We start from the raw sequence: 13610 nt of genomic DNA on the forward strand, positions 1-13610 counted from the left end.
TGGCATTAGAAGTGAAACTGTTTTGTCCCTTTAAAGCTAAATATCTTAATCCAATTAAAATCCTGCTCAAACTTTTCCAGCCAGCAATATGCCTGCCTTCCGGCAAGTTGGAGAGAAGCAGCTTCCCAACCCTGTTCTGTGTATGGCATGGTCTCCCAAGAGGGATCTGATTGCTCTGGCTAATACTACAGGGGAGGTAAGTTTGAATAGAGTAAAATTGTAGAGAGTGAGGCTTTTAATGTGTTGTATTTTTTGTAAATCTGATGACTTCCCACAGTTGCTGCTCCATCGCTTGGCTAGTTTCCAGCGGGTTTGGAGTTTACCGCCTAGTGAATATACTGGGAAGGAGATCACTGCACTCGCCTGGAGACCTGATGGCAAAAGTAAAGGATGCTTTGAATATGAATATATTAAGTAGGGGTGTAAATCACTCCTATCATGGCGATTAGATTCAGTATCAATTTCTTTACCCAACGATTCGACTATTTTCGGTACTCCAGAATCTGCCATGTTTGTCTTGCCTACTGTTTATGTGAGTGCATGTGTGCAGGCGGAAAGAGGGTAGTGGCTAAAGGAAGCAAGGGAGGAGGGCAAAATAGGTTAAGCGCCACCGCATCATGGAAGTCAGAATTACATCCAGGAGCAAATGGATAAAAATAGACTGGAGGGAAAAAAAACATAAATCAATACTGTTGCAGACGTGTCAATGCATTGAATCATTGGCTGTTGGATCTATGCATAGATTAAAAACGATTATTATTTACACCTCTAATATTAAGCAGGTTTTTTAGCCATTTGTTTGGTAGAATCATGTTAACAGGACTTTTTTTTTTTTTTGTTCTCTTCAAACACCAGTTTTGGCCTTCAGCCTTGGAGACACCAAGCAGGTAGTCCTCTGTGATGTTGAGAAAGCAGAAATCCTTCACATGTTTCCCATGCAGAGTTCTGTAACCTGCATGAACTGGATGGAAGTGGAGGAGAACAGGTATTCTCAGAAGACAAATCAGAATGGGTGTAAATAAGGCAAGAGATGTGCAAATGGATTTCCTTTTGTTTCAGTTCCCTCGGCTCCTTTTATAATTCTGAGGATGAATCCAAACTTTTTCTTCCTGAATTACCAACACTTCCTAAGAGGTAAGACGTATCAAAGGCCTATCAAATTACAAAAACTAGAGGTAATTTAAACTAACTCTGCCCAAACCTTTTCCTAGTTATAGCACAACTTCAAAGATCTTCAGGTAAGAGAAAATGTAGAGGTACTGATTTAGAATTTAGATTATTTAAGACTCATTTTTTATGAATCTTGGACAAATGGATTTATCTTTTTTTATTACAGCGAGGAAAAATCTGATGAGATCCTCAACCTCCTTGGAGAAGTTCGGTGAGGATTCTTCTCATTGTCGAAACCGAAACACAGAGAATTTTTTTTTGTAATTCAAGTTTTTATTGAATTTTTTAATTTGTAAAACATAAACAGAACAAAAAACATTACAATGAAAATAACAAAGAATAAAACAGTGAGGTTTAGTGCAAATCTTTGTTTTGCTGCCTTAAAGTCCAAATCAATTTGTAGACATATAGGTGCAAAAACTGTCCCATTGTTGCATGACTGCTTCATTATTAGAATGTATTCTTCCCAACATTTTTTCACAAGCAACATTTTCAGTCATTTTCTCGGTCACATTTTAATTGTTGGGGTATGGGGGTCCTTCCTTAACTTTAAAATAAGTCGGGCACATGTGACCAGTGCAGTGCTCAACACTCTAAAAGCATGTCTGTTAAACAGTGGTACCTCACTTTTATCTCCAAGTAAACACAGTCTTTTTCTTTTTCTTTTAGACAATCCCTTATTTGTAAATACTTTGAAAAATGGTGGTGGCCCTCCAAGTTAAATTTGCATTTAATATCATTATATGACATGAATACACCCCCATCCACACAGAGAGAATATTAGATATTTATGAATATTTTAATATTTATGTTGTGCACTTGTTTTCATTATCTTGTCAATTAAGATTTATTTCATGGTATCCAACAGGCTGAACATCCTGGTTCTTGGAGGAGACTCTGGGTCTGTGGAGCTGTATGCGTATGGGATGTACAGAATAGCCACTCTGGGCGAGGTAAATGTTTTTACAGCAGAGTTCTGAGGACCCTACAATCACAACCACTGTTTTGTTAGAAATGTCAAAGAAACATTCAGATCTTGTTTGTTTTTTTTGTTTTTGCTGTAGCATAATCTCACAAAACAAAAACTTTAAACTGAGTACATTTAATCCTTGGGAGAGCATGCTAAGAAGTTATTGTTTGAACTGTTGACCAGTGTGCTTTTGCACATTGTTTCTGGATCATGGAGAGTTACAGCTTTTCTCATGCTCTCTCTTACCACCCCAGATAATCATTAAACATAAATTAATTTTCCCATAAATCAGCCTAAAAGTTGCTGCTGTTCAGCTAATCTGAGTAGCCAGAGTGTAAATGGGGATGAATATGTCCAGATTGTAAATTACATTCATTCATGTCTTCAATTTGATTTTTAGTTCATTGATTCCAGCTTCCATTAACTTATATTTATGGACTGAATAATTTTTTTTCTGGGGGAAAAAAATGAATGAATGAATAAAAATAGTGTTGCCCTGCGATGGACTGGCGACCTGTCCATGGTGTACCCCACCTCTCGCCCATAGACAGCTGGAGATGGAGGCACCAGCACCCCCCTTGAATCCCAGCCAAGGGGCTATCTGCATTTACATGTGCTGTGTTGGTTCCCACCAGGTACTCCATGATCTCCCCATTTCCCAAAAACCTGACTATTAAGTTAATTTATCTGCTTAATTCGCCCTTGGTATCTCGCTTCTCATTCAGTGACATCTGGTGAAAGGCGACAGCCTCCCTGCCACACTGCAAAGACCAGTGGGTGCAGAAAATGGACGCGGAATAAACTAAATCTGACCTTCTGATTATGTTTTCTTTTGAAGCTTTAGGAATTTGTTTCACATCAATCATATGTTATGTTGATATTGCATATTTGTTATGAATGAAATCACGTACCTCACCTAAATTATTGTGCCATAACTTATGAGAATTCCAAAATGTTATTGATTGAGCTCTGCTACTTTTAAAGAGCTTTAAAGATGCTACTCCAACACAAGATTTATTCATTTTGAAATGTTTTGCACATCTTTACCAGGACTACCAATAAATATGGCAGTTATAGCTACTGCTATAACTGAAAACATTTCAATTGGTTTAACATAGTTCCAATATAAACATAAAAAGTACTGATAAATAGAAAAAAAAAGCTGCGATTTGATGCATGTTTCTCATAGAAGATAACACAAGAGAAAAACCAAAACACTGGGTGAGTTTATACTGTCCGTCTCCTGCAGGTGTCGGGAACATGTCGCAGTCTGAGTTTGTCCAGTGATCTCAAGTCCTTGTCTCTCATCACAGAGGTGGAATCCTCTGACAGCACGTCAGGAATTTGTTATGTTCAGGTGAGGTGGATCACATCAGTGAACACATTTCCCCACAGTGGGACCATAGAGGGATGTTTCTGTCTTTGTGCTCTGACCTGGATTTTCTCTCTGTCGTGATTGGACAGCTGGACACCGGCTTGTTGTCAGAATGTCTTCCTGAAGTCACCAGGATGGCACGCAAGTTCACCCACATCTCCACCCTGCTGCAGTACCTGCATCTGTCTCTCACCTGCATGTGTGAAGCCTGGGAGGACATCCTGATGCAGATGGACCTTCGCCTCACTAAGTTTGTTCAGGTTTGTTGTTTTCGTCTGGTTTAAACAACAGAATTAAGGAAGCATATGTTCAGAACTGTGTTTAACAATTTAGTAATTGGTAAAGTTCGACATCTGTCCAGTTTGCCATGCTTGTATACAAACAAAAAGATAACACAGGCTAAATCCAGTCCTGGTTTGTTGTTCCTTTAGGAAAAAAACACAAGCACCCAGGTTCAGGATGAGTTTTTGGACCTTCTGTTGTGGGGACAGTCAAGGTGGGTCATTGTTCTTATTCACTTTCCTTTGTAATACCCAGAGTATCCTGTAGATGGTGGAAGCACATGTTGAACTCCTTTGTGAAAAGATTCTATTTATTCCTTCATTTATTTATTTATTTCTGGTTTTCAGTCCTGAGTTACAGGCTCTCCTCATGAACCAACTGACTGTCAAAGTAAGACAAGATGAGCTTTATTTCTAGATTGTTTTACCTCCTTAAGTGTTAATAGGTGGATTTAAAATTCATATTTGTGTTTATTGGGTTCTGCCGCTCCCTCTCAGGGCTTGAAAAAACTTGGTCAGTCTATTGAGTCTTCGTACACCAGCATCCAGAAGCTGGTGATCAGCCATCTGCAGAGGTACCGTCTCTTTTTCTCCATCTGCTTCTTCTGGAGATAATTAGTTTCTTTCTATAAACATTTCTGCTGTGTCATTCTGCAGTGGTTCAGAGGCTCTGCTGTATCAGCTGAGTGAGGTCAGAGGAATGTCCCTGTGGAAGCAAAAGTTTGAGCGCCTCGGTTTGGATTCAGAAGCTATTGATGGTATCGTACATCATCTGCAGTCCATGTTTTAGTTAAGGGTCGGTGGGTTTTGTTCATTTAGGTTTTTCCCCTTTTTAAAATTTGTAGTTCAAGTCTTTTCTTACCCAATTTTTGGGGGTAAGGAGTGGCGTTTTCTGCTGCAGGATGTTTCATAGCCACTGGGTATCATTTCTTACCCACCGGGGAGGGGGGTTTCATGCCCATTTTAACAGCCAACGTTTTTTAGTCATTTTCTGTAATCTGCTGTAGACAGTAGCTGGAAGGGTGTTGCTTATAATTATTAACAGGTGGATCAGGATCAGAATCAAATTTTATACCAAGTTTTGAGAAAGGAATCCAAAATCAAACTTATTTATGAAATGTAATAAAAATATTACTTCCATAACTCATGAAAATATTTAACTTCTAATAGAACTAGGAAGATATGCAGGCTTTTTTTTTTTTTTACATGGGTTGAAAATGGTTTATTATTGGTAAGAAATGGTCAAATGTTATGGTGGGCCAGTGAAAGGCCCCCAGACAGCTATGGATAAGTATTTATTTAGTTTTGTTTTCCTGTGTGATCAGGTGCGATCACTGCTGTTGGCTCCTTTTCCCTCAAAGCCAATGAACTTCTGCAGTAAGTCGATAAATCATCTCCGTTTTTATGCTTTAATACTTTTTTACTTTCTCTGACTTTAATCTTAATTTTTCAGGGTGATTGACAAGAGCATGAAAAACTTCAAAGCCTTTTTTCGATGGCTGTATGTAGGTGAGGAAGATTTATTTCTTTTACTTCCTACAACTCTATTGTTTAAGTTAATATCCTGCATCTATTACTGAGCAGCTGGTTTCTGGCTGTCTGTTAGGTTTTGTTTATTCCCCTTATGCAAACCCTTACTGTGTGTTTCTACAGCGATGCTAAGAATGTGTGACGAACACGTACCCCCAGAGCTAAACAAGGTGGGTTATCCCAGGCTTTTATTTCCCCTAATATATATTTATAATTCAAAAGTCATAATAAATCTGTTTCATCCTGCAGATGACTCAGAAGGACATTGCCTTTGTTGCTGATTTCTTGTCAGAGCATTTCAGCAAGGTGAGAGGAGCAAACATGTCCCACTGACATGCATCAGAAGTGTATCAACATGATTGGGATTGAGGCTCATCTGTTTGTTTTTTCAGAATGAGGAACTCTTTGATCGAAAAGGGAAGTATTTCAATGTGGAGCAGGTTGGTCAGGTAAGTGGTTTATTTGGGACAGCTTTGAGTATTTTTTTTAAACAAAATATTGCCTCATATGTTTGTGTCACATGTGGACATTTAACAGTACCTGAAGGATGAAGATGAGGACCTGGTGTCTCCGCCCAATGCGAAGGGAAACCAGTGGCTGAAGTTTTTACAGGACAGCACACATCTAAAAGGTAGCAGGAGGTCCTGAGTTTACAGCTTGGCTGTGGAAAAGAAGGATGAGGAAATAACAGATAATGTATACCCATGTTTTATATTTATTTTGAATCTTTAGAGAGTCCTTTGCTGTTTCCATCCTATCCCCAAAAGTCTTTGCACTTTGTGAAGAGGAGGATGGAGAAAATGATTGAGCTCTGCCTACAGAAACCTGCAGTGAGTTTATCACAATTATACATGAAGACAGTATTAATAATGCTTCATTTATTTTAATGACCAATATATTAAGTAAAATCTCTTTATTATGGAATTATTACTAAGTTTTTAGATTAATATGACCATCATTTATAGTCAAAACCAGATATTTACACTAAAAATGTTAAAACAACTTTGGGGTTTTTGCACCATCTAACAATAACTCGACAGCGTGTCCATCTGCTGCAGCTTCAATCAGCCTCTGCTGACACCTGTAGTCTTTTTGATTCTTCGGTCCTTTTCGTGTAATAAATTCCTTTTTTAAAAGAACCTCTGGCTAAATTCTGGATCCGCTGCCGTGATTTATCACAAAATTTTTACATTTCTTTTTACAAGACATGATTTTTCTTTGAAGAAAGTATTGTTTGTCATATTTTTCATGGACTCAGGGAAAAATGCAGATAAGATTGATGAGAGAGAATACAACTAATTAGATTTTTTTTTTTTTTTTTTTTTCCTTATTTGAAAGCAGTGATCGGTAGGATCATAAAGCAGCACAGTAATGCACTTTCAGCTTAATGCACATACTTTCATTTATGAATAATATTGATATTTATATATATATATATATATATATATATATATATATATATATATATATTATTATTTTTGTGTGTTAGGTCTTGGTTCAGTAGGCTATGTTCATTTCAATATGTTTAATAAACATTTAACCAGTCCGGCCCTCGGCTTGCAGCAAATTTGTTTTTTGGCCCTCGGTATATTTGACTTTTCCCTGGTTTGAAGGCAATTCTGGCAAATGGTGACAGGACAGTTTTTTTTGTTGTTTGTTTTGTTTTTTTCTCACTATTTTGTGAAGTCAACATTTGGCTTTAAATGCTGAATGAATTTCACCTTTTGGATTAGAGTGCCAATCAGTGCCATTTATCATTTCAGACTCAATTGTGAATCTCTTTTTGCAGGAAGTCATTGGAAAATCTGTGAAACAGGCTCTGTTTATGCCGTTGTACGCTGTGCCAGACAGGTAAAGTCCTTCTATTTCAATATTTTCAGATATAAGATACTTAAATTTCTATAAGATGTCAATGATGTGATAATGTTTTGGGTTCTCCAGCTCAGAAAAGATTCCGAGGCTTTTTGAACTTCCATCACTGTAAGTAAGACGGAAACCTCTAGGAGATTTCTGGATTTGCAGGAATGCGTTTTGTATTAAGTCTGTTTTTGATGACCTTCAGGTGGAATGACAGAAAAGGCAAAATGCACTGTGTGGTGTTCTGCATGCCAGAGATTTCCCCAAGCAAGCTCTACTTGTTACGGAAAGGAACGGACCCAAACAGGTGTGTTTTCTTCCTTTAAGGAATAGTTTTATGTTATTTTTTTGTCTTTCTGATCAGATTAACTCTGTCTCTGCAGATATATCCCAAACAGCTTCCTGTCCATTGACCTTAGCCATTATTTGGACAGTTCAGATGATAATGGTGCAGCAGCACAGTGAGTGTTGTCTTTGTTTTTTAACCAAGCTCCTCTGAGGATAAAAATAATCCACTTTAATATAATTTACAGTGTTTTATTTTTTTAGGTTTCATTATGTCTACAGCTGCCTGGATGCTCGTTTCTACGACGATGAAATGCTAACAGTGGTCCTGCAAGGATCTGAGGATCAGAACCACAGGCGTGTTCTGGCTCAGGTTTCACTTGCATCCAGCTTAAGCTGTGAGACTGAATTCTGCTGGGAGCCCGGTGTGAGGTGTGTCACAGAGCCTGGCCAAAGAACTCATACAGATGAAACACTGTTTTCCTCCTAGATTAATCGAATTCTGTGTGATAGACCAAAACAAACTGGAAGTTACCAATTAAAATGTGGGAAGTGTGACTTGCATTCGTATTTGCTCGCAGCATCTTCTCAGCATGATGCTGCCACCATCATCAGGGTTTCCGCAGGTCATTAAAAATCATTAAAAGTCATTAAATTATTATTTAAATTCATTTAATGTGATTAGCGTGGCATTAAAAAAGCTGTAATTAAAAAAAAAAGTATATAAAAACAGTTTTGTCAGTTTTGGTGGCAGCCTGTCGACAGTAAAGATAACAAAGGATTCTGCTGTGTTTATATATATATATATATATATCTGAGTCATGGGTACTTGTTGATGGCATTAAAATAATTTCTAAGAGCATTAAAAGAGCAGTAAAAAGCATTAAATTAGATTTTCTCATTCCTGTATAAACCCTGATCATGTTATAGTGTGGAAATGTATTCAGGGTGATGTAACTTTATATATCGTTTTAGTTTTTCTATGGTTTGCTGTTCCTTATGCCAAACAGGACATTAGGGATTTGTCTATCTTGTTCTTTAAGGTGCGGCTTGTTTACTGTTGTTCTAACAAACATCTGAGACCTTTAGGTGGACCTATAATGAGAATAAACTCATTATAAACTCACTCACAGCAGGACCCTGTTTACTAATTAAGGGATTTTAGAAAGACATTTATTGCACTTAATTTTTCTTAGAAGTATTAAAGATTGATCTTGAAAATAAATGTTTTTTTAGAATAAATTTCAGACTAAGTGATTTTTCTCCCCACCTCAGAATTATTGACCGTTTGGCTAATTTGACAAATTAATGTATAAATAAAATGCCCAAAAAATATACTTAAGTTTGTTTGCACATAATAACCAAACCAAGTTTCATTTTTACACACTCCTCTTAGTCTGTTCAAGAAAATAATGAATTGGAATAAAAAAAGTCACAGAAGAATATTTGAAATCTGTGGCAAATAAAAAAGGGACATGACAGTGACACTGCTTTGTTTTTATCTCTGTATTGTCAGGTTGGACCAGCAGTGCAGTAGCATCCCTTGCCAGGGTCTGGTGTTGGGGAATCAGTGGCGTGAACTGGAAAACATGAAGGCCCAGTTTGTGGCTGTGAATGGAATCCGTAAAGTGGCGTGTGTGGTAAGTTTCAGGGGTATAATTCCTAATTTCCAGCACATCAAGAGTGATTAATCCACTTTTTTTCAACTCTTTATTACTCATCATAACAACTCTAAAAGGTATTTATGGGTAAATGACATTAAAAGTCGAACCATCCTGCCCAATATCTATCATTAATGCATTTATGATGATAATTTGGCATACTATCAATCATTTGTATATTTTTGCTATTGTTAAATTTAGATTCATGGATTATTTGCAGATTAAAAGAATAATACACACAACTGCAAAATGTTGTCAAATAGCATTTATATTTGGTTATTTATTTTGCCTTTATTCGCGCAACACTTCAACTACAGTCTCGGATTCTTTTGATAAATCATTTTCAATGTTGAGTTTGAAAGAAAGGTGTTTTTTAATTTTAGTAAAAAATTTCTTTTAATTATTTGTATATTTTTATCCCCATTGTATTGAATATGGTATCGAGTATCCAATCGTTTCCTGGGTATAGATATGGAGTTAGAAATGTTAGTACCATGATCATGACTCCCCTACTTGAAATATGAGGCAAACAGGCCATTTAGGTGAGGATAATGTTTGTTGTGCAGCTAATATGGATTATATACTCTAATATATTCCAGGAAACATTGAAATTTCTCCTAAATTATATTCCACTGGTTTAATTGGTTTTGTGTTTATGTTGTAAAAGCTTTTGCTTTGGAAGGTGTGTGAGTAAAATGTTTTGGTGGTCAAACAGGTGTGATGGGGGCTCTCACTGCTAGAATAGGCAATCTTAGAGTTGTGGCGTTACTAAACTTTTGCTTTTTTTTTTTTTTTTTTTTTTTTTTTTTAACATGACAGCTGAGTGCCAATTTCAGGCACATCCGTGTTTTTGAGATGGATGTGGAAGATGAAGACGATGAGGGAGCTGACTCGCAGAATGCCAGTGCTGACCAGGATGGACTGGAAACTACGATATCCAGCCAGGGCCCAGTGGAGGAGAGCTTGGAGTCAGAAGGAGAATCTAGAGAACAGGAAGGAGATGCGTTTCAAAAGTCAGAGGAACTTTTACAGTCAAAGGAGGCCTTGTAAACAATCTGTGTAAGCCTTAAAGACTGGGCTTCTCTTTTTGTTTTTCATATTTAAAAAAAATAAATAAATAAAAATTCCAAATAATTTGTTTTTGTAATTGTCCTTTTATCTTAAACCTTTTTATTTAATGTTTTTATGGATTTATAGCAAAGTTTATATTTCATTCACTAATACGTTTTGAACCTCATAATGGTCAAATTGTTTCATCCATGGAGTGTTCTCACATATGTGGCTCTGAGGTTTGCTGCTGCTTCACAGAATTTCAAACACATTTTAAAAAAGAATTTGATTTAAAATGATAAAAAATTAAGAAGAAATACCAAAAAAAAGGTAATAACTCCTTTACATGATTGTGCCACATTTGGCAGCAGCAACTGTTAAACAGGTTTTATAAAAACTGGTATTTAGTTTTCTGTAATCATGGGAGAACTATGATCCTCTCTTTCTTTCAGAATTAAGTAAAATCAATCAGTGGGGTTTTAGAGCAAGAACAGCCTGTTAAAATCCAAACTTGGACTAAGCCAATCTGAAAATCTGTTTCAGAAATTTTTATTTTTAGCATGAGATGAAACATGGAAGGAGTGTATGAGTTGCTGCTACAATACATCCACAGGAGGGCCTCTGTTAGTATAATTTTGAGACATAAGTGAACATGTTGGTGTGCTTCCATCTCCATAACTAAAGTGTTAAGGTTACAAACTTGCGGTGGCGCACTCTCCTTCAGGGTTTCCTGGTAACCTATTCCAATTACCAAGAACCAATGGTTTCCATTTATACTCAGTCTTTCTTATTAATTGTTAATAATTCCATTATTAGATCATTAACAATCACTTTACTACAGCGGAGGCCTGTAGAGATGTATATCAATGACTTTGTTTCTAATCGTTTCTCAAAATGATTTGAATTAGGATATTAGTGGCGGGCTGCACAGTGACGCAGTGGGTAGCACTGCACTTTAAGCAAAAATTGGCGGGTTCGATTCCTGGCCCAGGGAATGTGCATGTCGTCCCTGAGCATAACTGGATTCTCTCCGGGTACTCCGGCTTCCTCCAACAGTTCAAAAAAATGTCTGTTAGGTTAATTGGCTTCTCTAAATTCTCCTTAGGTGTGAGTGTGTGTGTGAATGGTCGTTTGTCCTGTTTGTCTCTGTGTTGCCCTGCGATGGACTGGAGACCTTTCCTGTCCCCGCCTCTCGCCCATTAACAGCTGGAGGTAGACACAGGTACCCTTTGCGACCCCAGCAGGGAAAAGCATGATGCATACGAGGAGCTACTTCTGTAGATCAGTTTGATGTTTCCCGAGTTTTCAAGTGACAGTGAAAGCAAAAAGTGGTACCTGGCGCACACTTCAAAAATGGTGCATGGCTGCCATGTTTCACCAAATACCATGTAAGGAAGTGTCTTTTTCTGCTTTTATTGATAATGTATTTTTTGCTGTTATGAAAAATAATGTACATGTATGTGATTGCAGCCCAGGTCACCCGGCATGCACAGCTTACTGGAGTATTGATGACAGGCTGCCGCTTCCAAAACACTCAGTAAAATTACCAACAAAAAAAACCCCACAAAAGCAAAGATGTGGTGCTAATAATGTTTACATTGTAGACTTACACTATTTCCTTAACTGCAAAAACAAATGTCAATAAAACCAGAATAGGACTTTCATCTTAGATGTATGCTTTTTGGTGAAACTGGCATGCCAATGAAAATGCCATGAAATTCTGAGGTGGTACTTTTTAAGCTGCTGCTGGTTTGTATGTACATTTTATTCATCTTTTCCTGTAGTTGGATTAGATTAACTATATTGTCCCAAAGGAAATTTTATTTGGGTACAGACTCTGGCCGCTACATAGTCCAAACTATGTGTCACACTGCATTCACACATAAAAACAATGCTACAGAAATCCCATTATAAGACAATAAATAAATACATAAGGAAGCATGTTACATTACATATACGATAATTTGGTTATTGTTTCGTTAAAGATGGTCTGAAGTGAGGGCTGCTGCTTGACTCTCATTGCTCTTTGAGTCAGGCAAGTAAGTTTGGCTTCATTTGGACAGACAAGTTACCAAACCAGGCAGAAAAGCCATAACTAATGATGCTCTATAACAGCATGGTAATAGAGCAGCATGACTTTCTGACTGACACCAAAAGCCCTCAGCCTGTGCAGAAAATGTAGCTCGATAAGTCAGCTCAAATATAGTTCAAATAATAGTTCTGGGTGTAGTAAGGCTTTGGCCTTGCCAACTATTAACCTTGGCCCAAGGTAATGACAGTTCATTCAGAAATTCAAATAGAGTTGATAACTGTTCTTGTTCCCTTTGGTTTATATAAAGTAACTGATTGATTTGACTTTTTACATTTTAATTTTTCATTCATGAACAGTTACTTGACAACTAAAATGCTTTGGTAAATTATGCACATGTTCAAAATACTAACATTAGTTGATAAATAGAGAATTCATGCTCTTTTAAGACCCTCATTTTATGATATATAGGATAAAGAGAAAATTATGTCTCTGCAAGTCACCAAGGAGTTTTAAGTGAAATCATAGATAAATAACTACTTTAAAAATAACTTAAAAATCCATTTAATGTAGATATTAGTACATGTATTATTAATGTTATGCAGAACAATTTTTGATAAAAGTAGGGAAGTAATGACAATGGAAAAGATGTTTGCCCCAGACATTTTGGACCCTGAGGTTCTGGCACCTATCCGCTTTTCAGCCACCCCTCAGTTTATATTGGTTTTTGACTGGCCACCTCTATTAACATTTTCTGGCTACGCCTTTGATACCACCACCTACTGTACATGAGTGTGTAGCAACATTACTTTTTCATCAAATTCCATTTTTTTAATTTTGTATTCTGTTGATAAAAAAATTATAATTTACTTAATCTGTGAATATCCTTTATATTTACTTCATTTCCCAATATTCCTTTAAGACTAATTCTTTCCCTGTCCTTCCAACCATTCTTCTCAATTTCTCCCTTTCATGTTCATAAGTTTTTCAGTTCATCAGTATGTGTTCTACATTTTCTTTTTCTCCACATCCTTCATATTTATCATTTTCCCTCCCTATTAAATATAAGTTGTCATTTAAATAGGTATGACCCATTCTTAATCTGATCATTATTACTTTTTTCCTTCTGTTTCTTATTCAATGATTTTATTCAAGGATTTTTGTACCTTATTTAATCCTTTTCCTTTCTTATCTTCGTTCCACCTCTTTTGCCATTTTTCCATTTCTTTACTCTTAATCAGTGATTTATCTTCTCCTTTCCAAAAAGGAATTGTAATCTTTATTGTTTCCTCTAAAGCTCTTTTGTTGCCTTTTAAACCTTCATGTTCTGGAACCCAACATAACCAAATATCAGTGCCACTCCTATATAATCTTTTCACAGGTGTTATGCCCAAAAGTGCAT

At 36.7% G+C, this 13610-nt stretch overlaps 1 protein-coding gene across 1 annotated transcript; it reads left to right on the forward strand.

Moving 5' to 3' along the window:
* The first annotated feature begins 84 nt into the window (after positions 1-84).
* On the forward strand, positions 85-10225 carry anapc4 (anaphase promoting complex subunit 4). Its single transcript, XM_015404220.1, has 27 exons — positions 85-196; positions 278-383; positions 856-985; positions 1060-1134; positions 1212-1238; positions 1337-1381; positions 2039-2123; positions 3390-3497; positions 3605-3775; positions 3947-4011; positions 4145-4187; positions 4295-4371; positions 4454-4554; positions 5122-5173; positions 5250-5305; positions 5450-5496; positions 5576-5632; positions 5719-5775; positions 5864-5957; positions 6059-6156; positions 7116-7177; positions 7268-7306; positions 7389-7490; positions 7567-7644; positions 7733-7900; positions 8985-9108; positions 9949-10225. The coding sequence occupies exons 1-27, from the start codon at positions 89-91 to the stop codon at positions 10177-10179; spliced, it is 2406 nt and encodes an 801-aa protein (XP_015259706.1). The 5' UTR covers positions 85-88; the 3' UTR covers positions 10180-10225.
* The last annotated feature ends 3385 nt before the right edge of the window (positions 10226-13610 follow it).

The sequence above is a fragment of the Cyprinodon variegatus genome, unplaced genomic scaffold (genome assembly GCF_000732505.1).
Source record: "Cyprinodon variegatus isolate N-32 unplaced genomic scaffold, C_variegatus-1.0 Scaffold1669, whole genome shotgun sequence".
NCBI classification, from domain to species: Eukaryota; Metazoa; Chordata; class Actinopteri; order Cyprinodontiformes; family Cyprinodontidae; genus Cyprinodon; species Cyprinodon variegatus.